A 27,844-nucleotide genomic window follows, 5' to 3' on the forward strand; every position below is an offset into this window, starting at 1 on the left:
CTCAGGAGACTGGTCCCTCTCCGGCGGCTAGGAAATCTCTTGGCAGCGCCTTTGCCACGAGTCGCCTAGCGAGAGAGGGTCAACCCTTCTTGCGGCCCCCTCTGCAGATTCAGACATCCTCCCTTCCAGCTATCCCTCGTGGGCTGACGAGCATTGACATCCGACGCCGCTGGGACTTCTTCGACTACGGGTTCACTCATTTTCTCGGCGATTCCGCAGCAGACCATGAGGCAGCCTGCTTTAGGGTCCATGTTTTGTTCCTCGCCGCTAGGGGGACAGAGGCCTTGGACTCAGCAGTTGGTTTCTCCTTCCCCCTCTATGGTAGGGCCGAGACAGAGTGGTCCCTCGACTCAGTGGTGGGATGGTTGCATACACAGGTCTTAGAGTTCTCTCACCACATGGGAGAACTTGGAGTTACAGATATGTTGCAGACTTTGTGGCCATTGGCCAAGTTTGCGGTGACACCCCCAGACTCAGCAGGATGTAGGCACATTATGGTGTACTTCTTTGCTGATACGCAGTGTTTGCCTTGCTATGTATACATTCATGAGGACTCTTGGACAGAGGAGGTTGCGCTACGCATGGCTCGCTCAGCTTGGGCTTGGGCTACTGCAGTCATACCTATCTAGAGGACGCTCGGATGAAGATTACTCCCCATCCGAGCTTGCCTCAAAGATAGCCCGTCTTGCTGCTGCAGCAGCATCTGTTCTCTCTCGCTCCCCATGAGGATCGTCTCATGGAATGTGCAGGGACTAGGTGGGCCCTAGTTTCAACGACAGCAGGGCCGATTGCGTCAGGAGCTTCAGCGTTGCCTTGTGGGAGGAGAGATAGATCTCCTTATGCTTCAGGAACACCATCTGTGTGAGAGCCGCATTCGGCGATGTGGTCAGATTTTGCGTGGACGTTATGATACCTTTTGGTCAGCTGCTTTTGGAACTGGAGGCATCCAGGGTGGGGTATGTATGACTATTGCGGACTCATTGCAGCAGGCCATTGTGGGCAGAGGGATTATTGTGCCAGGCAAGGCTCAGTGGATTACTATGCAGGTTCAGGGTGGCCTTGTGGGCTTCCTGAACATCTATGCGCCCAATGTGGCGAGTGCTCGTGCAGAGTTTTGGTCACAGATTGTTGAGTCTTTGCCGCAGGCCGATCATTGGTGTATAGGAGGGGACTTCAACATGTTGGAGGACACCGATTGTTGAGTCACAGATTGTTGAGTCTTTGCCGCAGGCCGATCATTGGTGTATAGGAGGGGACTTCAACATGTTGGAGGACCCTTCTGACAGGATTGGTGGCAGCCATGCTACTGTGCATGGAGTCGAGTTGGCAGCTTGGGAGAGGTTTTGTATGACTTTGAGGGTCTCGGATACATGGCAGCACTCTGGTTTTGTGAGGCCCCCAGACAGTCTTCCTTCTCTAGATCGGACCGTAGAGTGGGAGGAGTGAATCTATCGCGGATAGATCGCTTCTACACTAGTGACCACTTCAGTGGGCATCCTGGCAAGGACTTCCTTCTTGGACCATGCACCAGTGATCTTCACGGTGGCAGACAGGCAGAGGATTGGGAGCACGATGCTTCGCATCCCAGAGAGGGTCTTGTTGGACTCAGCACTCTCTCTGGACAGAGGGCATGGACAGCCAGGTTTCACCTGCAGATAGAGTGGGCTCAGGCCTAGCTCAGCTTAGCCACTTTTTTCTTCAAGATTCTCTGGCTCGCCGAGCTGCAGCGAGAGAGGAAGAGCAGCGTATTAGACGAGGCATTGCTTCACTACAGAGGATGTAGGAGCAGCATCCAGACAGTCCATGGGTGGAGGAGCAGTTACAGCAGGCTCGACAGGAGCTTGCTAGCACAGAGGAGAGGCGTCATGAGTTTGCCTTTCACCTACAAGCATCTTAGTGGACTCCGGAGGGTGACAGAGTGACTGGTGCTTTTTTTGAGACAGTGGGACCTCGGCACTCGCATGCCAAGGTCATTCAGTTGAGGAGGCCCGATGGGTCAGTTGCTTGTGAGCCCGAGGATATGCGTGCAGTTGCTATCGACTTTTATCGTGAGTTACTGTCGGTTGAGCCTCAGTCAGAGCGGCAGGATGTATGCAGGGAGCAGGTTTGGGCACACATGCCATGTCTTGTGATAGAGGAGATGCGCCAGAGGCTAGAGATGCCACTTCAACTTGAGGAGCTGCACACGGCTCTTAGGGCCGTCCCTTGTGGTAGCTGTCCAGGTCAGAATGGGTTGACTCCCGGTTTTTTCTTGGAGTACTGGGACCTGCTTGGCCCAGATCTTTGTAGTGTTTTTCAGTACATTTTGCACACAGGAGTGATGCCTGACAGCATGAATGAGGTCCTGATCTACCTCATTCCCAAGGAGGGTGGCTCCCTGGATGAGATTCGATAGTGGCGCCCCATCACCATCCTCAACTCAGCCTACAAAATTCTTGCCAAGGCTCTGAGTTTGAGGATTCGGCCACTTTTAGAGAGCCTTATACATGGGACTCGGACAGTTTTTGTCAAGGAACGCAATATCCTTGATAACATCTTTACTTTCTGGGAGGCTTCTGCCCTGGCACAGCTCCGTGGTGAGGACCTTGTGATTCTTCTTCTCGATTTTGAGAAGGCAGACGACCGAGTTGACTAGGACTTTCTAGAGGGCACTCTCTGCAAGATGGGCTTCTCAGATGCTTGGATCAGAGGGGGGTCAGCTTTGTACAAACAGGCTCACAGTCAGGTGCTTTTGGCAGGAGGGAGAGGTGAGCGCTTCATGCTCACACACTCGGTCAGACAGGGTTGTCCTCTTGCCCCCTTTCTCTTTCTGTTCTATGCAGAGGCGATGAGCAGATTTCTGGTGTCACAGCAGGTTGGTCTTCAAGGCTTAGCACTCCCTATCCGGGGAGAGGAGCTACTGGACGCTAAGTTTGCGGATGACTCAGCCTTGTACTTAGATGGCCAGGAGGCCAATCTTCACAGATGTGAGCAGGCTCTGGAGACCTTCTGTTGTGCATCGGCACACTGATCAACTAGAGAAAGACAGTGGCTTTCTCGGTTGGTAGTGCTGCTGTGCCACATTGGATGCCAGGAGAGGGTTTCAAGTGGATTCCCCTAGGGACTTGGTTTGGACTTGTCTCCCGAGCAACAAATTTCTCCTCTTCTCCTGTCCATCGGGAGAAAGCTGTTACATTGGAGCTCAGCACGACTTTCGTTGGCTGGTAGAGTAGTAGTTGCCAACCAGGTGTTGTTGGCGACTATGTGGTACATCACTTCCTTCTGGATCTTCTCGAGTTCTTGTATCAGCCAGGTAGAGAGGCTGATCAGGAACTTCCTTTGGTCAGGACGTGACACTCAGATGGCCCGAGCCAAGGTGGCTTGGTCAGTCATCACGCTTCCTTGTTCTCAGGGAGGGCTTGGGATCATTGAGCCAGCACAGCAGAGCAGAGCCCTTCTAGGGAAGTTCATAGTCAGAGGACTTCTTCCAGGTGAGGATCCCTGAAAGGAGTTCTTGTTGTAGAGGCTTCGTGCCAGGGTGCCTCAGTCAGGAGGCCCTTGGCAACCTTTGACCAGATGGATCTTTACAGAGATGCGCCGAGTTGGTTTGAGCAGGAGACTGGAAGACCGCTTCGCTGTGAGTTGTCTTCGTTCTTGGGAGCTCTTACGGCGTGGCCTAGAGCAACGATAGTCGATGTGCACGGAGGAGCGCCTACGGCAGCCCCTCGTCTCGAACCCCATGGTTAGCACTCAGAGAGGCCACTTGGTTGGTAGTCAACCTCATGTTTCCTGGGGTCCCATGGCAGCAGGTCCAGCGCGCTCTCTAGGTGACTGGCTAGAGTTCACAGGTTTGTCAGAGGAGGTGCAGGGTTTCCAGCCTGCAGGGCATGAGAGGGGTGCAGAGCATGTGTCAGGACATCTCAGAGTCAGTTCCAGCTGAGTGGCTCACGCCTCTCGAGCCAGTAGCACCCCGATGGATGCGAGCCTTCACACGACTGGAGGTTCTCATTTCAGTCAGGGCTTGCTCAGAGACTGTCCCAGCCCTGTTCTTCAAGCTTCAGGGTGGGGGACGATTACAGCGAGTTGCAGTAGAGACCCCGCAAGTGGCAAAGTGTTGTTTCTAGAGGATCTGAGTTGTGGGCATCTGCGGGAGGACTTGCGTCATAGACCCTGACCCAACAGCTCTTGAGACTGGACACTGGAGGGTCTGGGCTTGGGAGTGTTGTCCACTGGCACGAGTGCACTGGGATCCTGGTGAGTGGCTCTGGAGGGACCCCTTCTCTTGTGCAGACCACCCAAGAGTCCCCTTCTTTCAGTACATTGTTCGGCTTGGACGTCATATACTTGCAGCACAGAGAGAGGCCCGCCCCGCTGCGGCACCTCATTGGAAGGAGGAGGGCCTCACGGTCGAGTTCTTGGCAGCCTTTTGGCAGAGGCTGTGGGACTCCAGACAGTCGAGGCGTGTCACTTTGTTTCAGTGGCTGGTTGCACACAGAGCTACAGCAGTAGGGAGCTGGCTTGTCCATAGTGGTCTCTCGGCCGCATGTGCTGCCTGTGACCCCAGTTGGTGGAGAGTCAGCGTCGTTGTCTTTGGGACTGTCCCTTGACCCAGCAGGTGTGGCTACGAGTTCTTCGGCTGATGCCTACTACTCTCTCCACGGCTAGACAGTACACTTGGGGGGCAGCGGCTTGGTCCACTCTCACGGGCCCGGCACTTCAGTTTGAGCTATCTTCCACCAGCAAAATGATAGTGATACAGGGGGGGCGTCCTACACTCCTGGGTTACCCCTTCTCTTGTGAGAGAGAGGAGTGTTGGGAGCTCATCAGTGGCTTGACACTTTGGTTCATCTGGCCGGCCCGCTGTTTTCGCATTTTTGAGGCCCGCTTTGTGCCGCCAGCAGAGACTGTTCGTGAATATACTCTCAGAGGACAACTTGAGGGACTACAAGGTAGCTCCGACCGCATGCGGGAGCGCCGCGAGGCTTTCCTTCGACTTTGGCGCCCTGTGCCTTTCTACACCATTGTCCAGAGTGTGCTCAAATGGCACTACCGACCACCTGTGTAGCTCTTCCCTCCTCCCATCCCTTGATTTAGCCTCATTGTATATATGTTGTTCTTTCATTGGGAGAGTCTCCCCATCATGTTTGTTGTAGCCCTCTCTTGCAGAGGTGGTTGTAGCCCTATGGGCAGCTTTCTTTAACTAATAGAAGGATCTTTTTTTTGGAAAAAAAAAAGTATTTAATGGATATTTTTATTTCACCTTTCATTTCACTTCCTCACATGGCTTGACATCTCTTGCATTCTATTCTTTTAGAATGACAAAGTGAAGCTTCACCTTGCATAATTCTAGTAAGTTCTATACATACATATACATATATACATACATACACACACACATATATAATATATGTTAATGAGTTCTTTTTATTATATATGTAAAGTTATTTATTTATTATCTATCTATATATACACAAATATATATATATATATAAATTAATGAGTTCTTTATATATGTATATATATATTAATGAGCAAATCATGGTAAAGAGAAAAAAACCGGTGCAACGATGTCAAAACTTAGTTCAAAAATCCTACAAATTAAAAAAAAATTGCTAGTATTTTCGGTTTGCTTCTTCGCCAGAAGGACACTCAATCGCTGAATAAAAGAGACATTCTCAAACATTGCTTCACCTTATATAATTTTAGCTAAACTCAACCTAATCATTTTATCACTTTCTTATTGTTTTAGAAAACCATCGTGACCCTTTCACTTGTTTTTTCTTCTTTTGAGCATTTTCTTCTCTTGAGAGTGTCCTTGCATTATATAGGTGGTGAATATATATTTTTTGAAGCCAGTATGTCTCTCAAATTTTGTAAGCTGCTCTCGTTAGTGAAAATCTAACAAGATGCTCCCAATTGGCCCTTTGAGGAGAAAAAGAGAGGAGATGGCACGTGTGGAGAGAGAGAGAGAGAGAGAGAGAGAGATGCGTGTAGCGATTGATGAGGAAAAGGCTGAGAGTGAGATGTCAACCTTTTTCTTTTACTGTCCTGCACAACAATCATGATCCTTGTTGTGCAACTGAAATGCGTTGCAAGCAAAGGACAACTCGCATGCAAAGGACAATTGAGGAAAAATTAGATCAAAGAGGAGCCAATGGGAGCGAGAAAGCATTCAAGGGGATATTTGAGCATGCATGGGACGGAGGCACGCAGGGAGAGGTGAGCAACGACACATGTCTCGGGCCAACGAAGCGGGGGGATGAGTGTCAGTAGGCAAAGCCAATTACTCCGCAAGAGCAGACACGTGGTGAGATTAGTGCCGATGAGGCAAAGGAAGGAGATGAGAGTCATGTAGGGGGAAGCCAGCTCACCCATTGAGTGCCAAGAGTAGAGGGTGGCTTCACGAGTCCTCTCTCTTTCTCTCTCACACACACAGCTAGGATGGAGATGATACCTCTCCTGGCCTGAGACTCAATGTTAAGCATGCGTTGGTTTGCGAGATAGTAACAATCTCTCATGGGGTAGGGCTATCTGCAGATCTAAGCAAGGAGAATGGAGCTAGAGAAAAATTGTGAGAAGAAGGAGCTGATGGGGTGGTGTAGGCGATGGTCTGCATCTCATAGATTGTGTATGACTTGGTGTAGAGAACGACATATGCTCTACAGTGTAGGCAGCTCTGCTCATGATGGAAGGGAAAGGGAGACACAACTTGCAACCTAGCCATGGCGATAGAGGGGGGACGAGCTACACACAAGCAATGATCGTCATAGGCACAAGGCCTTTTCCTTTTAAATTGGAAGATTCCTAAGAGAATCTCAAGGGTTAATTTATGTGTTTGGAGAAAGTAGACCGAAGGTATACCTTTTAGTAATGGAGTTGGATCCATGATGTTAAGTATTGATTCAATAAATTTTTGGCTTTCTAAAAGAAGCCTTAGAGGAGCCTTAGAGGAGAGTTGAGTTAGGCATACTTTCAATGTTTTCGTCGATGATTGAGACTTACATTAAATGTTATTTTTGTTTTTAAGTTTTAAAAAAAGTAACCTTAGGGCTGTGAGGAGCACAGGCATCTCTTCCTCTGCAGCCTGCGAGATGCTCGTGAGCGGGGGGCTCCTAGGCAATATGCAATAGGGGAGCAGTTGGGCACTTCGAGCTGGGCAAGTATGTGCAGAGAAGAAATGGATGTCTTGAGGGGTTGGGTTCCCTTCGGGTAGAAGGGTCTTGCAACTCTACCCTCTGATCATGCTTGCCCCATGCCCTCCCTTATTTATTGCATCTTGAGAGTGGTTGCCCTCCCGTCCCTTCTTTGGGGGAAAGATTCGTAGCATGTGCAGTTGGGTGTTTTGATGGTGTCGGACGTCATGTAAAGGGTGGGTGGCAAGCTCCCTCTATTTAGTGGAAATGCTCAATGCTTGGCCTTCCTTGGATGGTGTGTAGCTCACCATTATTAACCTGCATATGGGTTGCTTCGGTGGCGCATTGGATTGTGAACATTTGGTGGTACGGTTGGCTCTTCTCGACATTCAAGGTTGACGCTATGTAGCTTTTTGTGCCAGATATTTACTCGAGGCGATGGAGGGAGACTCCGCCCTTATGAGACTATGCTTGGTAGGCTTTTCTATTTGCAGCATGGTTTCCTTAATAACCTGCTCCTTCAAACTGGTTTTCTGTATTAAGGTATTTGGGTCATCTTGGGGGGTTTACATTTGGGGGTGACAACCCTACATGTTTTCATAGCAGCCTCAAGATGTTTTCCAGTTGGATGTGTCTGGTATGGTCTATTTTGTTATGGATCCATGGCTCATATGGAGCATGGAGGTGTAAGGCTTCTATTTGACTGCTTTTGTACTATGGAATGCCAAGGTTCATTTTGAACTTGGCTGCTTTTGTAATTCTTTTTTGTTATCAATATATACAACTCATTATTGTGAGTATTGCAAAAAATAATTTTTATTTTTGTTTTAAAATATTAAATGAATCTTTTTATTTCACATCCTCACATGGCTTGAGTTCTCTTGCATTCTATCCTTTTAGAATGCTACAGTGAACTTCACCTTGCATAATTGTAGTAAATTTTGTACATATACATACTACACACACATACATGTGTGTGTGTGTGTGTAAACCATGGTAAAGGGAAGAGAAACCGATGAAATATGTGAGAATTTAGTTTTAAAATCCTGCAAATTTCAAAAAAATTGGTACTATTTCCGGTTTGCTTCTTTGCATGGAGGAAACTTACTTGCTTAATAAAAGAGGCACTTCCCAATAATGCTTCACCTGATATAATTCTAGTTAAACTCAACCTAATGATATAATTTCAGAAAAATTGGTAGTATTTCCGGTTTTCTTCTTTGCAAGGAGGAAACTTACTTGCTTAAGAAAAGAGGCACTTCCCAATAATGCTTCACCTGATATAATTCTATTTAAACTCACTTTCTTATTGTTTTAGAAAGCCACCTTGATCCTTTCACTTGTTTTAAATATTAATAGTTCACATCATGGAGTTTGATCCATGATGTGAAGTATTGATTCAATTTTATAAAAATTAATATTCTGAGTTGTAAAGAGTCCTTTCATTTAAGTTTATTTTTGTTAAAATATTAAATTGTTTTATTTTTATCCATGCTTATTAAATCTATATTTTTTTATGAAGGCATTAAAATGTCCTTTTGTTTTAGTCTTTAAATGTCTTTTTATTTTATTGATTTTACTTTATAACTTTTTTGTTTTATTTTGTTTTCAAATGATAATGTGTAATGTGCACCTTTCACCTTATTATTTAAGTGGAGTTTTTTTTAATAAAAACCATTCGTGATGATGGTCTGTCTCATAAGAGCCAATGAAAGACATTTGCAAAGGAACATGTCTCCATCGTGGAGGCATTGGCACAAACGGAAATTGCACTTCTCTAAACCCACAAAAAATTTGACGAGTCCCTCTCTCGAAAGAGCAGTTCTATTGCCCACTTTCAACACAAAATGTGGATCGACGTGATTGAACTGAATCCAACGGCTATGCACTTAGCAGCACTGCCACTACACTACAACTCATTGAACGTCAAAATCTTGCATAATAATTTTATAGAGCTGCCTCCATCCTTGTAAACGATGGGAGAGGTGGAAGAAAGAGTGTGAGGTTTCTGCCCCGTCGACTCTTGTGAATCCAGCCTATGTATGCATAATGTAAGTATAATGAATAATATAGTGTATACTTTTATTTTATTTCTTTTTCATTTTATTTTGTTTTCAAATGATAATGTGCAATGTACATCTTTCACCTTATTATTTAAGTCCATCCTTTCCTAATGTAAAAACCATTTGTGATTATGTATGAATCAAAAGAATATTAAAGCACAACAAAAATTTCATGTGATTGTAAGCACTCATTTAAACTTAAACATATTACATATCAAAGGATAATATAATTATATACTAAAGCACAACAAATTATATTTCATGTGATTGTAGGCACTCATTTAAACTTATTCTCCTTACTCTCAACCCCTCTCCTAAGTTAGAGGCCTTTGTGCCTCCTCACCTTATTTTAATGAGGGGAGTGCGTTACCTCAAAAACTAAGCACGCATAGCAACTAAGGGTGTCCACTAGGAAATATGTAAAATAGCCTGTGTGAACAAAATAAAGCATTTATAATTAGGTACATTTTACAAAAAAATGTACTTACATAAAGGGTTTTTTAATTGAAAAAGTGAAATTTTTCATACATAAGGGTTAGTTTTTTTTACAAAAATGCATACATAAGGGGTACCTATCATACTTGAAAATATACAGTTAGGGATTATTTAAATACCTCTTGTTCGCACATGCTATATGCAATGTTTATATAGTGGACTCTCTGGGGGTGGATAGCCGAGTCTTGGTCGCAATTGTGGCTAGCAACTAGCATAGCATTTTCTCCTTTCAAATGCAAATACCTCTTCAAATTGTTTAACACGACAATTGGGAATAAGAAATTGACCACATTTATTGAATGTGCTAGAATGATGAGTTCCTAGCAAAGAAAGGTTATCCATATGGTAAGGCAAATGATTACAAGTAGGGAGAAAAGTAATTCGCTCTTTCTCTTTCTTTGTGACACATAATCATCACCATGATTTTTGTGTTTTTTCAATACACCACACCTGGTACCTATGTTGGTAACCAATGCCAAGCATGCCATTTGTTGCCCATGACCATGATTTATCCCACTTGCAGAGAAACCCTAACTTGGTGCTCACTAGAATGTCGTGGCAGAATTGTCTGTGGGAATAACGTGTAAGGAAACTACTCCAAGAGATGACATTCCTGACATGAAGCTCCTCACTTTGTGTACTTCCAACAGAATACATTTGGCCCTCAATTTTAAATAGGCTCCTCACAATAAGCATCTTTGTGAGAGATCACATATACTTGTGTCTGCAAACACATTTTTGCATTTTGCAAGGCATTGGCCAAGGTGAGATGAGATTGTTAGCCAAGGGTATTGTTTTGATGACATTTTCTCAAAGTGTGCAGGCCAAATTATAAATGGGTTGCACTTTTTTTTAAAAAAATTATGTGCTTTCCATGAGCAATGGTGTCTCTAGGGCTATATGCCCATCAAGGAGATCTATGAAACTTTTTTTATTTTAGGAAATGTGGAGGTAGGGCTTCTCTCTCGATGTGGTCTCTTGAAATAGAGGATGTCTGAGGATTAACCCAATAAGGTTGAGCAAGGAAGGTCTGAACTATTTCAAATGGATGCAATAGGAGAGGAGCTCCCCATATACAAACCCTTTTCTTTATGTGCTCAATGTATGTAGTCACTCACAGTTGGTGGATAAGGGCCAAATGTATTTGATAACATGAATAAGAAAATAGCAATATGCAAAGTAAAGTTGGATTCATGCAAGGATGGGCCACGAGGGAGACGACAAAAACTAGCAGGTGGAGGTGGTAGACGAAAGGGCGGGGAGCTTGTGCACAAGACATGAAACTATTTTTTTAAAAGTGTGGTGCCGCAAGAAGGACAATCAGACACTCGAGTTCGGATGGCTAGCGCAGAAGCGTCTAGTCTTTGGAGTAAAAAGTAGAGTTCAAATCATGCTGCCATCTAAGAGAACCAAGATCATCTCCCTCCATCAACATAGTTTCATTAAAGGAAGGTCCATTACGATAACATCTTGGCAGCAATGGTGGGCATAGAATACGCAATTGTCACAAAGCAGGAGTGCATTCTGCTGCAGCTCGACCTGGACAAGGCCTATGACATAATAACATGGACATATATAGAAGCCGTCATGGAAGCTCTAGGCTTTGGGCCGCACCTCTGTCGGCTGGTTCGTGTAATGGGGGCTGGAAGCCAATCAGAGCTCCTATTCAACGATAGAATTGTGGGCTCTTTTGAGGTCAAAAGGTCTTTTAAACAGGGATGCCCTCTCGCCCCCCTACTTTTTGCCATAGGATCACATCCTCTAATCACGACGCTCGAAGCTAGTGTTGAACGAGGGGAGGTGCAAGGCCTTGTTTTACCAAGAAATAGACAACTCCTGGCAAAAAAAAATTCAAATGATTCTCTCCTCTTCTTGAAGGCGTGCCCCCAAGTCATTAGAAAAGATCTCGAGAGTGTACAAATGTTCTCAGTAGCTTCGGGGTCCCAGTGTAATATAGAGAAGTCAAGGATGATTTCTCTATCAGAAAATGACTCATTTGACCCTTCTGTCTAGTCAGGGGAGATTGTCACAAAAGGGAATATCTTTAGACATCTGGGAGCCCCCTTGGGGGTGGATGTAACTCACAAGCAAAGATTCGAGTGGGTGCTTGAAAAAATCAAAACAAAAATGAGTAGGTGGGAGTATGCTCTTCTCCCATTCCCAAGTCGGATAAAAGTGATGAATGCCTTTATGATTCCTTATATTTCCTTCACTAGCCCGCTTCTCAAGATGGCTAAGTGTCACTGGAAAGAGTTCTTAAAGCCAATAAAAACATTTTTATGGAAAAACAACACGAAATCTTCCAAGCCGTGGTAATGGGCCCGTTGGGAATCAGTTGCTTGGGCGAGGAATCAAGGAGGCCTCGGGATTCTCAACCCTGTGACCCATGCAGAAGCTTGTTGCACCAAATTTGTTGTTTCCTTGGCTAAACAGGATCAAGTTTGGGCTGTCATGATCAAAGATATGATGGAAGCAGTTAAACTTGGCTCGAAGGGAGGAAAGTGGAGAGGGGTGGAGGTTCATGACAAACTGCTGGCCCTCGCGTGGTCTACCTTAAGACTGGGGGGCATCTCAAGAGAATTAGTAAGAAAATGCAATAGAGTAGCAGGAGTCTTAAAGTGGGGGGAAGAAGCCAGATACTTCAAGAACTCCATCCTACATTGGTCCCCCTGGCTCTCCAAAGTTGTAGATCCGCAATAAACTCCATATTGGATTGAGGCAACCAGGAAGTTGAATAATAAGGGTCTGATCCGACTTGAGCACTTCTGGGACAGTGTCAACAAGAATTGGAAAACCATTGACCTTGTGGTTGCCCAGTACCAACTCAATAGCTTGGAGGTCTTGCTTGTCCACAAAGTGATGAAAGAACTTGACAATCTAGTGATGCCAATCTGTGATTCGGAGTTGGACTCGAATGCTTGGAAATGGCCCGGAAGCAGTCTCTTGTTGAAACCCCATACTAAAATCATTTATCAGACAATGATGCAAAAGAAGAATTGGTCTAGTCCCCCTTAACAAGCTATGGAAAAAGCAATGGCCAGAGGAAAGGTGAGAGCATGTAATGGAGAATATATGGACGCCAAAGGTTCCACAGTACATGAAGGTTTTCTTATGGAAGGTTATTTGGGGTGCACTGCCGACGGGGGTGAAGATTCAAGAGAGAGGGATGGGGTCAGATCTGACCCACCTATTAGAGTTTTCACACTATTTTCTCTATTTTGGGGAAGAATTTCTGACCCACCTATTCATGGACTGCCCAGCTATAAAAGGTCTCGCAGGGAAAGTATGCAAGTGGGTCCAGAGAAAATGGAAAATTAGTTTTTTCAAGACTAACCTATGCCTTGGAGGTAAAAATTCAGGTAGGCCTGCTCTCCTCGCTAGCACTCAGATCGACAGATACTTCTTCTTTCATAATGTATGGCAGACAAGGAACCGTCGTGTTTTTGAAGGAGGATTTGAGGTAGCAAGCTTCGCAGAAATTATACAGGAAAGTAAAGTGCTAATATGGGCACTCGGCGCAAGCATCACTCGGAGGATTGGTCTAGGACTACTGGTGCCTTGTTGTCAGCAGATGGAATGCCTAGGATGGGGGCAAATCTTGGCCATCGGTAAATAAAAGATCTCAAAATGACAATAGTATGGACCTTGGGTATCAAGGATGTGGAGGCGGGGTGGTAGGGGTGGCTGCCCTAATAGCCGTTGTAATTATGATCCCTGGATCGATGTTGTCATGGCTTAATATGAGCATGACAAAACCTTGTAATTTTTTGGGCTGCTCAATATAATCCACTCACAATTGTGAGTTTTGCTTTATATAAATTTAAAAAAATTGCATCAAACAATTTAGCATGAATCAAGAGGGCCAAAAAGGACGCCATAATTCTTGAAAGCAATTGTTTAGATAGAATCTATGGAGATATCTTTGTTTCAAGGGACGTAACAGTAAAGTTTAGTCTTTTAGTTTTGGTAGGAAAGCAGAGAGTTGTCCATGTGCATGTTTGTAAGTAGGGGAGGACTAGTGTTTGGGAAAAATGTGTCGCAGCTTAATATCGTTCCGCTTTGAATTTCAAATATGCCGTTTGACGACAAGGGGAAAAGGAGAAATTCTTCCCCAAAATAGAGAAAAATAGTGTGAAAACTCTAAAAATAAACCTAATTCCCTAAAATTTCCTCTTGGCAAATTCAAGAAAAAGAATTTTGTATGTTTGGAAAAATGAGTTTTTTCGAACACAGGGGATGACCCAGTATTTTTAAGGGCAAAATACCCCTCCGCTTTGTGAAAATGAAAGGGAAAATTTCCAAAATACCCTTAAAATTTGGAAAAATCCCAAAATATCCTTGTATCTATTTTGGTTGGATTGTTCAAGATTCTACAATCTTTACTCCTTTCAAACATTTGAGATCCGCTTTTGAGTACTTAATTACTTGGCAAAAAAGGCAATAATGTCTAAAACTGATGAAGCAATCCATCTCCAAACCCTGCTTAAATTCTAGTTTTATCATCTTGTATTGATAGACAACCAGTCTTCTTCTGAAAAGCTACAATTTTTTTCAGCTTCGAAGAAATTTAATCTAGCACAACCGGGGATATGTTGGGAATTTTGGAAAATTTGAAGGGGGGGGTGCTCAGGAAATTTTTGAAAATCAACATCTGTCAACGCGCCCGGCAGCAGATGGAGACAAATGGCGACGTTTCAATCTCGAACGTGGACAGTAGAGATTTTTTCTGTGTGGTTACATGTGCCCTCAACATTGTGATTCGTGTGCTGGAGGCTTTACTCGCCTGCTCGCAATGGTCTTGCGGAGGCATTGCAGTAGGGCTCACGATGGCCTTGTCGAGGAGCCAGAAACATTTTTTTCTTCCTCTGCGTTGACCCGGAAGTTGCGCAATTACCATTGGAGAGAGAGAGAGAGAGAGTGTGTGTTGGATCTGATGACGAGGCTCATGAGCAACATAGGACACACACACACACACACACAGCAGCTTGTACCAGTAAGGGCAGCCTGGGGGGACAAGAGCAGCGGGGCTGCGTAGCTACAGGAGAGAGAGGTTGGATGGGTAGGCAAGTGCAATGGGAGAGGAGGACGGCACCATTGGGGGGTGGGACCGGGAGGATAGAGGGAAGGAAGGAAGCCTCATGTCATTGCCTGTAGAAAGTGGCGAAGGTGGAGGGCATGGAGTGGCAATCCACTGCTAAAATTGAAGTTTGAAGCTCGCCATATCCGTGCGATGCTTGAACAGGCGAGGGATTGAGGAGGCGTTGCTGACAAGGCGTGAGACTTTTCCTTCCAAACTCTTGATTCCAAAACAAATCTTGCATTCAAATTAATTAATGGAAACGACCGAGTAGAATGGATCGAGTAGAGGACCGTTATCCATGGGAGTGGAACAACATTGGTTGACTTAGCGATCGAGAGTGAACTCCATTCCATGAGCAAACGCTCAAAAGCTTAGAAACACTAGCTCGCATGGCCTCGCCTACGGTGGGTCTTGCCCGCTCTTACCAGTCGTACAGCGGTAAAGTTTTCGGTGGTGCTTAGGCATGTCAACACTATTTACATAAGCCTTACATTTATAGAGAACAATTGAGTGTGTGTGTGTGTGTGTGTGTGTGTGTGTGTGTGTCTGTGTGTGTGTGTGTGTGTGTGTGTGAGAGAGAGAGAGAGAGAGAGGCCATCACAAATTCAAACCATGTGTGACATCACTCGTTTTAAGAAACTGAGCGATTGAAATGCAGGGCTCCGACGAAGGAGCTTGATACCTACACTCTCTTCGGCAACATGATTCTTATCATCAAAAAATGATTGTAGGGTCTCTCCTTATCTCTCTCTCTCTCTCTCTCTCTCTCTCTCTCTCTCCCCCCCCCCCCCCCCCCCCCCCCCCCCCATCTTTACTGCACTATGGCACGACATCATGGGATGGGAGTGTTTTTATTGTAGATCGAGAGACATAGAGAGAGGGCACTATAGGAGCTGACCACACAGAGGGGATTACAATAGAGATAGATAATGGATTTCTTTTCGAGCTCCACCCCGCCACTTACTACCATAGGACATGGGGTTGCACTGAAAAGATCCGTAAGAGATAGTGAGAGAAAGAAATTACATGGTTTTTAACAACCCAAACTCCACCTTAGAGAGAAGTGGTAGATAGCAAACATTGATACCACAAAGAGATGGAAGCAAAGATTACCCAGCTTTGAGTGGACCCTGATAGAGTCCTCAGGGAACTCTTCACCCCAACTTGGCTTTAACCCCCATCTATACACGATGAAAATAGCTGCATATCTTTCTTGTATATGCCAAATGCGTGTAGTGATGCATTGCTTTTAGTGATAGAGCTCCATCCTGCCTCACTTACCCACCATATATTTGTTGTACGTGCACTATTGTACACCATGAATTGTACCACCTCATAGTGAGCTTTTAGCTCCCCTAGCTAGTGGGTAGAAGTTTTCTTGCCTTTTCAAGTTTTGCTATACCAGAGGACAGATCTCTATTGTGAACGTATTTGTCCCATAGGCCAATTTTAATTTGGCCTTTCGTAGGTGTCAATATAGTCTTTCTTTCATTCTCTCTCTCACTCTTCTCCAATCTATGTGTGTGTGTGCTATGGCACCTTGCTCACTGCCTTCTACATCACTTGCTCTGGATAGTCGTCTGCTGCAACGCCTACCACTACCACTACACCTACTACCACTTCACTCCACGTGAAGCCAATGCTACCCATGTCTTTGCTTCTTGACCTTCCACTAGCCCCATGTCTATTTGAGGCTAGCCTACTACATCATTATGAGAAGGTGGAGGAGGTGGCAAATTTGGCAAGTGACACTTTGAAGTTGGTAAAAGATAGAATATAGAGAGATTCTAGACTGGGGAGGGTGGGATGACCATTGTGAGATGGGTCCATGTAGCCTTATAATGGGTGTCAATGGTCACTCTTCTGCAAAAGTTTGTCATTGGCATCCTAGAGAGAGAGAGAGAGAGAGAGAGAGAGCAAGAAGGAATGCTAGCAAAGGGCTGCCAGATGTGGCATTTGCTACCATGTGCCAGTCCTCTCTACTAGAATAACTTCCTTGCGCTTATCAATGGCTCCTCCAGAGGCCCTATTCCTGTCAATCTCAATTTGGGAGGCCCAAAGGGCCTCAATGCAACCGCATAAAGAAAAGCCACCCATTGCATACCATAGCCTATGTGCAAATCAACAATGTGTATATCTTATAATGTGTTATTTAGTATTAGCTGGTTAAGAGCTTGACGGCACAACCTACGTATCACGGACTCACATTGTGGAATACACAGAAAGCTTCTAGCATGCATGTCAAATGTGGGTAAAGACATCCTAATTAGAGACTTGGACAACTCCTCTTTGGAAGAGGGCATGAGCCTAGCTTCAAGTGCCAGAGCTGGAGCTCCCTCTCCGGCCATTGACTAACAATATCCCAAAATGCAAGAGGGCCCTTGACCAGGTGGGTTGTGGAGCATGCTACAGTGTAGGGGAGCTTCTTTGTGGCAATATGAAGGTTTCTAACACTATAGAAGGAGTATACAACTAGGAAAGCAAGTCGCTAAAAACAACCAATAACTTCCTAGCCTTGGCCTTTTTGGACATATGCCGCAATCAATGCATTCCAAGGGATGATGTTTTTGATAATGAGCTAATCCCATCTCGAGGGATGCCCTCACTTTGCATCTTTAGAAACAACTCATAGCTTCCTCACCCCACCCCTCTTGGGCGATGCTCCGGATAGGGAGTTCTCAAGCGTAGGTAATTGCATCTAGAGGGTACCCTCACTTCCTTGCCCTGCCTCTCTTGTGCTTATGATGCAATCAATGCAATTTAGGAGACACCCGGTAAGACTCCTAAGTAGACCACTTTTTGCATACATGTCGATCAAAACATTCCCAAGCACGTCTTTTTTCAAGAGACCTTGACTAACAATATCATCAAGTTTTTTTTTTGTGAATATTAGCATCTTGTGTAATTCCACATGCCTGCAAGCGTTGCTTTGGATACACCCCACCCCTCTTGGACGATGCTCTAGATAGGGAGTTCTCAAGCGTAGGTGATTGCATATGAAGGGATGCCCTCGCTTTGTATATGCTGAAGACAACCCAGAGCTTCCTCGCCCTACCCCTCTTGTGCTTATGATGCAATCAATGCATCTTGTGTAATTCCACATGCCTGCAAGCATAGGTGACAACATATGGAGAAAGATACCCTTTATCCCACATGTAGCTTCCTCACCCCACCCCTCTTGGGCGATGCTCTGGATACGGAGTTCTCAAGTGTAGGTGATTGCATCTGGAGGGATGCCCTTTCTGTGTATATGTTGAAGATAATCTAGAGCTTCCTTGCCCTACCCCTCTTGTGCTTATGATGCAATCAATGAAATTTAGGAGACAACATTTCAGACTTAAGGCTCCTAAGCACACCACTTTTTGCATACATGTCAACCACTTTCCCAAGTACATCTTTTCTCAAGAGCTCATGACTAACAATATCATCGGGAATTTTTTTTGTGAATATTGGCATCTTGCATAATTCCACATGCCTGGTGCAAGTGTAGGTGACTGCATCTGGGGGGAGAGAGAGAGAGAGAGAGAGAGAGAGACCCTTGCTCCGGATAGCTTCCTCACCCCACCCCTCTTGGGCGATGCTCTGAATAGGGAGTTCTGTCAAGCATACGTGATTGCATCTGGAGGGATGCCCTCGCTTTGTATACGTTAAAGACAATCCAGAGCTTCTTCGCCCTAAGTACACCACTTTCATTTAGCTGGAAGCTTGTTACCCGGACTTCATTTGTATACAGCTTTTTGGTATGAATAATACGATTCCAATTTTAGTGCCGCAAGTCACAATCAATGAATTCCAAGGTACGATGTCCTCTCATGATCACTCCTCCAAATAGCTTCCTCACCCCACCCCACCCCTCTTGGGTGATGCTCCGGATAGGAGTTCTCAAGCGTAGGTGATTGATTGCATATGGAGGGATGCCTCGTTTCATATATGTTGAAGACAACCCAGAGCTTCCTCATCCTACCTCTCTTGTGCTTATGACGCAATCAATGCATCTTGTGTAATTCCACATGCTTGCAAGTGTAGGTGACTGCATTTGGAGAGAGAGAGACCCTTGCTCGGGATAGGGAATTCTCTCAAGCATAGGTGATTGCATTTGGAGGGATGCCCTCGCTTTGTATACGTTGAAGACAATCCAAAGCTTCGTCTCCCTAAGTACAGCACTTTCCAAGGTACGATGTCCTCCCATGATCAACGCTCTGGATAGCTTCCTACCCCACCCCTCTTGGACAATGCTCTAGATTGGGAGTTCTCGAGCGTATGTGATTGCATATGGAGGGATGCCCTCGCTTCGTATATGTTTACGACAACCCAGAGCTTCCTCGTCCTACCTCTCTTGTGCTTATGATGCAATCAATGCATCTTGTGTAATTCTACATGCGTGCAAGTGTAGGTGACTACATGAGGAGAAAGAGACCCTTGCTCCGGAATAGCTTCCTCACCCCACTCCTCTTGGGTGATGCTCTGGATAGGGAGTTCTCAAGCGTAGGTGATTGAATCTGGAGGGATTCCCTCGCTTCATATATACGAAAGACAACCGGGAGCTTCTCGTCGTACCCCTCTTGTACTTATGATGCAATCAATGCAATTTAGGAGACGACATTCCGGTTTTAAGGCTCCCAAGCACACCACTTTTTGCATACATGTCGAGCAAGACATTCCCAAGCACGCCTTTTCTCAAGTGCCCTTGACTAACAATATCATTGGGATTTTTTTTGTGAATATTAGCATCTTGCATAATTCCACATGCTTGCAAGTATAAGTGATTGCATCTGGAGAGAGAGAGAGAGAGAGAGAGAGAGAGAGAGAGAGACCCTTGCTTTGGATAGCTTCCTCACCCCACCTCTCTTGGGCAATGCTCCGAATGGGGAGTTCTCTCAAGGCGCATATGTGATTGCATCTGGAGGGATGCCCTCACTTTGTATATGCTGAAGACAACCCAGATCTTCCTTGCCATAGTACATTACTTTTTTCATACATGTCGATCAAGACATTCCCAAGCACGTCTTTTATAAAGAGCCATATAGTAGAATCTTGCGTAATTCCACATGCCTGCAAGCAAGAGAGAACCTTGCTCTAGAATTCGCATCTACTAAAAATAGCCCACAACTTTTCTTAGGAATATGCCGCAAGCCGCAATCAATGCATTCCAAGGTACAATGTCCTCTCATCATCAGCACTTAGGGCAACCCACGATGCAGCTCCTAATTTGCATTCTTGGCTATTGCCTCGCCCACAAGCTCATACGATGCACCACCCTCAAACTCTCTTTCTCTCTCTCTCTCTCTCTCTCTCTCTCTCTCTCTCTCTCTCTCTCTCTCTCTCTCTCTCACACACACACACACACACACACACTCATTTGAAACTTCTACTCCATTGCACTCCTAATTCGCAGCCGTCGCACCCTCAAACTCTGTCACACACACACACACACACACACACACACACACACACTCTCTCTCTCTCTCTCACTTGGTATTGTTGCTCCATCGTGCAAATTCGTGCTCCTAATTTGCAACACTTTTTGGCCGTCAAACTTGTGCGACGGCTCTCTCTCCCTCTCTCTATCTCTCTGTCACTCACACACACACACACACAATTATAATATAGGCACACCCGTGCAACGACACCCTCAAACTCTCATGCAAACTTCGGGGGCGACCTCAGACTCCTATGCAAACTCAAGCTTCACAAAGGAGGCTGGAAGTGGATAGGAGTAGCGGGGGGTTGAAATAGTGCAAAGGAGCGTCGACAACATCCGAATGCAAGAGGTATTGCCATGTGGCCGAGAGGGGGACCGAAATCCCTCCTTGCTTTATTAATAGTACTAGCTTGCGTGACCCACCTACCGGCAGGTCTCGCTCGCTCTTACTATATATGACACAAATTAAATTAATGACAAACATGGTATTCATAAGTTGTGCTTGTACGATCTTAACTAGTTTTTTTAATGGTTCACACACATAGAGCAACATGGTTTTCATTCCAAATAGGAGCCAATAGTTCTATTACAAAAAAGAGGCTTCTTGATAAGAGAGTAATCATCAAAAACATAAGGAATAAAACATAAGGAATCCCAAGCCCAAAAAGAGATCACCATCAAACCAAACCCATTGTAGAAGCCATCATTTAGGTTTAAAGTGAAGCTTGCGATAGACACGGGTTCACACCCGTAACACCCAGGGCCCAATGTATCGCACACTTCGTCCAAGCCGCCTTGGAGTATCATCGACAACATACATTCTCACTTTCCAATTCTTTGCTTCAAATCCAAAGGAAGGTAGTGCATTTATGGGTCGTTGATACCCTATCTCTCTAAGAGAGACACGACCCCGTCCTGCTACCTCGTCTAGCTCTAAGGCAATATGATAGTATCCTTTGAGTCCTAAATAGCACGTGGACTCATATAGACCTACCAATAGATGGGCTGGATAATAGTGTTTTCTACAAAGACGAAAGAGTATGTTAAGAAAAATCCAAACCTATTGCAAGACATAAATAATAATTCAAAAGCCATACCTTATGACATCAAAGTCTTCTAGGATATGGACAACATTATTTGCAGGTATGGGTCCCCTCCAAAAAAGTGGTTCTATGCTTCATACAACACGGTTAGTATGCTTTACTCCTTCAAACTTTAAAGTGAGGCTCATTTTTTTGTAAAGTTTCAACAAATTACCTCAAATATATTCAGATACCCTATCCATTGTGTATTTGACTGTAGATCGACTGGCCATCTATAAACAATAACAAAAATTAGGATTAAAAAAACTTCATTTAACAAAAAGATAATGACAAAGAGTAATGCATGGATGAAAGATAGTATGATACCTTAAACATTTCTGACCTCGAGCACTTCTTTGTAGACAATCTTTGGGCTGCAAGCCATTGGATGCATTCGAATTTGCTATCGATGTTTGACTACCATCTATCAAAATCTTTATAGCAGTAGAAGAACGCACGCAAGACATTGCTACATAGAGCTGACCATGAGTAAAAACAGGTATAGCAAGGTATAAACCTAAGAATCCAAGTGTTTGACCTTGTGCCTTGTTGATGGTCATTCCGAATGCAAATCTCACAGGAAATTGTCTACGCTTCATTTCAAAAGGTAACCCTTGAGAACCTCCTATGATAAAGTCGATCCTTGGTATGAACACATTGTCCCCAACATGAGAACCTATGATTACTTCCACCTCAATGACCCTGTGATAAAAATGCTTACATATCAATCTTGTCCCATTGCATAAACCACGCCTTGGATCCAGGTTGCAAAGGAGCATGATTGGAGCATTCTCTATCAGGTGCAAGTAGTGTGGTGGGAAGCCATCACCAAGATCCAATGAGTTTAAAAACTCTATTGGATATAACCCCCATTACAATCTGATGTACAAAGAGAATCTGCACTCAAGTATTTTTTGTCAAGTCTTCTCATTTTACGCATAGCCAAGTCATTGATTATGGAAACATCCTTATTGCATGGTGCAAGAATACCTCTGTCCCTAAAGAAGCTTGCATGTCTTTGGACATTTTGTAAGTCACCATATATACTGTGAATTAGGCCTTCAACATTGTTATCTTCGAGTATCATACTACTTGGAAATGCTACAGTATCAAGTAAATCTCCATGACATACATTCCCATTGCCAATGTCTTGTACCCATTTTGCAAAGTCTCTCTCAACCAAGTCATTGGAACAATGAAGTACACGCATATTCTCTATTATCTTCAGAGTCTTCGCATGTTTCCATACATAAGATCGACACAAAGAGGCATCAACAATATCTCCTTGACTTCCTTTAGGCACAACTGGAAAAATTTGTCTAAAATCATCCCCAAGGAGAAAACCTTTCCCCCAAACAATGCATCACTTTGCATAATGTCTCTCAATGTCCTGTCCAAGGCCTCAAAAGCATAACGATGGACCATGGCAGCCTCATCCCAGATGATCAATGATGCTAATCTCAAAAGCTATTCAAGTTGACTATTTACTTTGATGTTGCATGTTGATTCAGAATGCACTTCTATTGGTATCTTAAATCTTGTATGTGTTGTGCGTCCATTGCTAAGAAGTAAAGCTACAATTCCCTAGGATGCACATGCTAAAGCAACATTTTGTTGACCACGTACATGACAAAGTAGTGCATTATAGAGATAAGTCTTCCCAGTCCCACCAGGTCCATCCAAGAAAAAAATTGTCCCATTTGATGAGTCAACTGCTTGCATGATTTCATATTATAAGCAGCACTTTGTCCACAATTCAAAGATGCTTCCATACAAATGACTAAAGTCATTTTCTCATTTGCATTGAACATCCTCTCTTCTGCTATCAAACCACTCCCACATCCAGATAATATAGAACGGTCTACTTTGGGGATCCCAAAGTAGTCACAAGGGCGTTTCCCATATGATTGAAGCAAAGACTCCAAGCTACATAATGCTTGATTCTTAGCAATCTCATGACATACACCCTCATCACTTGTACATTCATGCAAATCATAAACATAATCCTCAGAAAGCTCCAAGGAGAATCGGTACCACATTGTACTTGGACATAATGGCTCACAAAATACCAAGATCACAACAAATAGTTGTCGTAATTGCAAGCCGGTACTTGTACATGATGCCTCTTGCAAACACATAAACCATTCATCATCAAATTGTAGCAAAATCCTAGCACTGCAAGCCTCCTTGAAAGTGGCATAGGTTTTTCCATTGAAAGTGCGAAGCACCTCAAATGGTTTACAACCCTTGCATATGGTAAGCAGCATACGCAAATAATAAAGATCGCCAGCATTTGGAACAACATTGTACATTCTCCCGATAGTATCACCTCTTTGCCAATGTGACCACACTTTATTAGTGGGGTTCCAAACCCATTCGGAGGGAAAATCTATATACAATAAATAATTTGCTTTTGGATATTGTTGATTCGCTACAAACCACTCTATAAGTGTTGTCTTCCTATTATCATCATTATTCACCAAATTGGATATGTCAGTAGAGTCTCCAAAAGCAACCATATTCTGTTGCGGGAGATGCACTTGCAAACGCAATATATCAGGCTTTTCCTCATGCAATGAGAATCCAAAAAAATTTCCAAATTTCCTCCGATGCGGATACATAGCATGCATCTAAATAACTCTTGATTTCATCAAGAACACCTTCTCCATCTTGGAGCACAAATGTGGTCCTATCATGTCCTTTGTACACATACTTATAGAGATACTTCACTGTTGATATGGTCGAGCATATCTCTACATTGATGTGAGCTTTATATCTTAGAAACAACAAAGGATTATAGGGAACAATCCATCTGTTATCAAGCCTCTCTTGCTTTAGAACCACATATTGACCATCATCTCGCCGCATATACCTTGGATATCCATCACCATCAACAGAAGTAGATTCACAAAACTCGCGTGGGTATTTGAATCTACATCTTTGATGTACCATGCATGGAGCATTTGGATCCAATGCACCACACCGACCATGAACATTGTAATGACTCACAACATCATACAAATCAGGAAATAAATCTTTACCTGGAATTTAAGCACAAACCATTCTATCTTAATGCCACATCTCTGTCGGCTTATATTCGGATGCAAAAATCAGTAAGTTATGAGCATGGGGAAGACCTCTCTTCTGAAATTCTATCACACAAACATGTCCAACAACCTTTCTAAAGATAGCCCTTTTAAGAAGCAAGTCCATCAAATCTTTGAATTTATGATAAAAGACATGTGTAGTCAAGTCAGGACGATCAGAAGCAGTCTGTCCTGGCAATAACGCATCTTCTATTTCCTTCCACCTTGGGTTGTATGTGAAAGTTATGAATAGATCAGGCTTTCCTCTCTTATGTACAACTGCCATTGAATCTTGATAGAGTTGCTGCATGTACCGAGGTCCCCCCACAAAAGATGAAGGCAATACAATTCTTCTTCCAACATTAACACCCATGACCCCATGCGCATTGTCACTGGAAGCAACCACTACAAGAGGTTGTGTGCTCTTTGTGACGCTTATAGCAACGGAAATACATTGGGTTTTTAAAACCCGCGGCGTCGCTATTAGCGTCGATACGGAAACGTCGCTATAGTAGTTGCTATAAGCGTCGCTATATAGCGACGCATATAGAGACGCTGCAAGGCCATAGATAGCGACGCTGAAGAGCCTCATATAGCGACGCCCGAGATTAAAAAAATTTGGTGGTAGGGCATCCATCAACCATATTGAATGTTTCATTGGTCTATTTACCTTTGAAAGAAAGTGCAAAGGTAAATATAGACCCAAAATAGTCACCCACAAGACAATATAATCATTAACTCCATCACCCATAGTACGTATTGTTTGCAAAATAAAGATACAAAAATTACAAGCGTGAATTGATGGAAGTAAATAAATGACAATTGTACATAGCAGCAAAATCACTTGATTGTTAATCATTGCAAATGTAATAGTTACAAACCATTGTCATTATTTTAAAAATATACATGGTTTTCAAAAATACATAGTTACATGGCCTCATGATACATAAGCTAGGACAAAAAGAAATTAATGCTATCTAGCTATGGCTAAACTGACGTCATCTAATCAGACGTCTCATCGCGTCCAAGCGGTGTATCTGTCGGATTCTGCAAAAGAAAACAATAAGATAGCTTTTTGTAAGTATAAACATATAGCGAGCGACGTTTATAAAACAATACAATAAATAGAAAAGAATAAACCCTAATACTAACCATGCCGCCGCGAGAAGTCAGGATGTCTATAAGGGCGTTTAAGCCCTTCCTGCCTGCGTACTCACGCTCGTACGGAGTGGGATCACGTCTTGTAAACGACCACTGTCAAAACATACAAAGAATCCATTATGTTAGAATTTCAAATCCCATAAACCCTAAGCTATCGAACATAGATGCGAAAACACTTACAAAATTGGCCTCAAATGATGCCCACCCGCCGCTCCCCAAGTGGTGCGAGCTCCCAGCCTCTACTCGCGCTCTGGCTACCTCCTTTTGTTGCTTCCACTTGTCGGGATTCTCGCGTGCTTCTTTCTTCGCATGCTTCCAATCTTCTTTGGCCAGTCAATCTAGTATGTTCCATCCATGCTTGATTGCTTCTTGCACTTCGGAACGCTTATGCTTACAGTATTCGCGCATTCGAACCTTCATCACATCTTCATTGAAGCGGTCATCCCGTGTTGGAACGGGAAACTCGTCATGAAGCATGCTGATGACTCTATCTTTTAATTCATTCGGTACTTCACTCCAGGTGTTTAGTATGTAGTGTCTAAACACCTGAGAGCAAAGACCGTGCATGCGCGAAATCACCTTCTTGCCGTCATCATCCAAGATGATGCCGCCGCTGAAGTCGATGGAGTAAGGCAAGCCCTCTCGTCGATGACGCATGAACGTGGGTGTCTTGACAGGGGTCTCTAACGGCGTATCAACGGGGGTACGGACGCCAGGTGTCTCCACTGGAGTCTGAGCCCCGAAGCGAGGAGTGTCCACTGGAGTGACTCCTGGAGGAGTAGCTAGTGGTGTGCAGCTGTGGGGAACGGCACTCAGCCGCGCAAAACCTGGTGTTGAGGGCGATGTCGTGGCTGGTGTCGGGACGGGCAAAGAAGGGGAGGGTAAAGAGCCTCGTCAAACACGAGGCGGTGTCGAAGCATCGGTGGCGCCACCCCCACAACAACCGCCACCACTAGAGCGTCGGTGCCCAGACGAGTGTGAAGATCGTCTCATCGACACCGAAGCGTCGGAGCGCACTGAGGACTCCGAAATAGAGGGAGATGCGGATGGAGTAGGAATGCGCGATGGTGCGCCAAAGCGATGATGCTCCACGTACCACTGTCTCTCCTGGGGTGACAAAGAAGAAAGAAACTCCTCATCATCCATACCTGCATTAAACACACGAACATTTAAACTTAATATTGAATGAATAGAGTAGAAAACATGGACAAGTAGATAGAGAGAGAGAGAGAGAGAGAGAGAGAGATGTTGGGGTATAAAGCCCAATGTGGTCGCCCAGGTAAGTGGGCAGGCCGCCAGGTATGTACACATATTCTTTTGTAAAAACCTAATAAGAACTCACTATGCTCTACACATTACAGTAGAGCGAGTTCACCATATCATCGTGCTCTTCTTCTCGCACTCTCTCTCGTGTCGCACTTCCGCTCGTACTCCTTCAACCGGTATCAGAGCTCAGATCGAGGCTCGGGGCAGCACTGCAGGAGGCTAGAGTCACCAACTCAGATAGGAGTGAAATTCGACAAGCGAAGACACGGCCCCAAATCTCGTGGGAGAGCCCGAAGGCCTTGGTGTTGTCAGAATTTCATTCTAAGGTCATCTTGGCCATCATTCGGCTTCGACAAAGGTCTGCGCAGGCCATTTTCGACTACGTGGTCTCAGCGGGTGCAGATTCGACTCTGCAAATTTGGGGTTTTTCGACATACGACTGCAGGTGCTGAGGATATCGACACTCCCAGAGTGTTGATTTGTGGCTGTCTACAAATCGAAGGACAGCTCACAGTTCTTGGAGGCGTGTCACATACGACACGGGCGCATCTACACACAGACTGTAGGCAACATCCACTAGTTCATCAGGTAGCTTGTATTTGCTGCTTGATATTCCAGATTTCATCCTGACATTGCAGGTACTTCCACATGGGCTGTATTGTCAGAGATGATGTATGTCTGTTGAGGGTTTGCTGGCTGTAAGTCACGCAGCAAACAACCGCCGCAGCGGTTACAGCATACAGTGGGAAATTTGTGGATGTATGACTTTGTGGGAAGTCTATGTACTGTCAAATTTACTGCAGCCTTTGTTGAGGGTCGAGTGAGGTTTTATTGAGCTGGGGGATTCTCGAATGTTGAGATCCTTTCGGTGATACAGGTCTTGGAGCGATCCCTCGAGCACCCTTAGATAGGCAGCTAGGATGTATTGACTGTGAGTTAGACAACTGGGATTGCATCTTTGCTTTACTTCCGTTGAGGCATTGTCGCAGTCTATGCTTACAGGACAGTGAGAGACAGTACAGGTGCAGGACAGGTTTACCCGCAGCTTACAGTGTCAGAGAGACAGTGTTTTTTGAG

The 27,844-nt window shown here is 44.5% G+C and overlaps 1 protein-coding gene and 1 pseudogene across 1 annotated transcript in view; both read right to left on the reverse strand.

Annotated features, from left to right (window-relative positions):
• LOC147435789 (uncharacterized) overlaps positions 1 to 23,566 on the reverse strand; it is a 64,381-nt gene extending 40,815 nt beyond the window's left edge. The window contains exons 1-3 of the mRNA XM_086487786.1: positions 22,881 to 23,566; positions 21,582 to 21,956; positions 21,430 to 21,487 (exon numbers count right to left, since the gene is read on the reverse strand). Coding sequence (XP_086343912.1) covers positions 21,430 to 21,487; positions 21,582 to 21,956; positions 22,881 to 23,566 — 1,119 coding nt within the window. The remainder of the gene's footprint in view (positions 1 to 21,429; positions 21,488 to 21,581; positions 21,957 to 22,880) is intronic.
• Positions 23,567 to 25,342: 1,776 nt separating this feature from the next.
• Positions 25,343 to 26,668, reverse strand: LOC147435790 (uncharacterized; annotated as a pseudogene).
• Between the last annotated feature and the right edge of the window lie 1,176 nt (positions 26,669 to 27,844).

The sequence above is a fragment of the Adiantum capillus-veneris genome, chromosome 18 (genome assembly GCF_014529385.1).
Source record: "Adiantum capillus-veneris isolate H3 chromosome 18, ASM1452938v2, whole genome shotgun sequence".
Lineage (NCBI taxonomy): Eukaryota > Viridiplantae > Streptophyta > Polypodiopsida > Polypodiales > Pteridaceae > Adiantum > Adiantum capillus-veneris.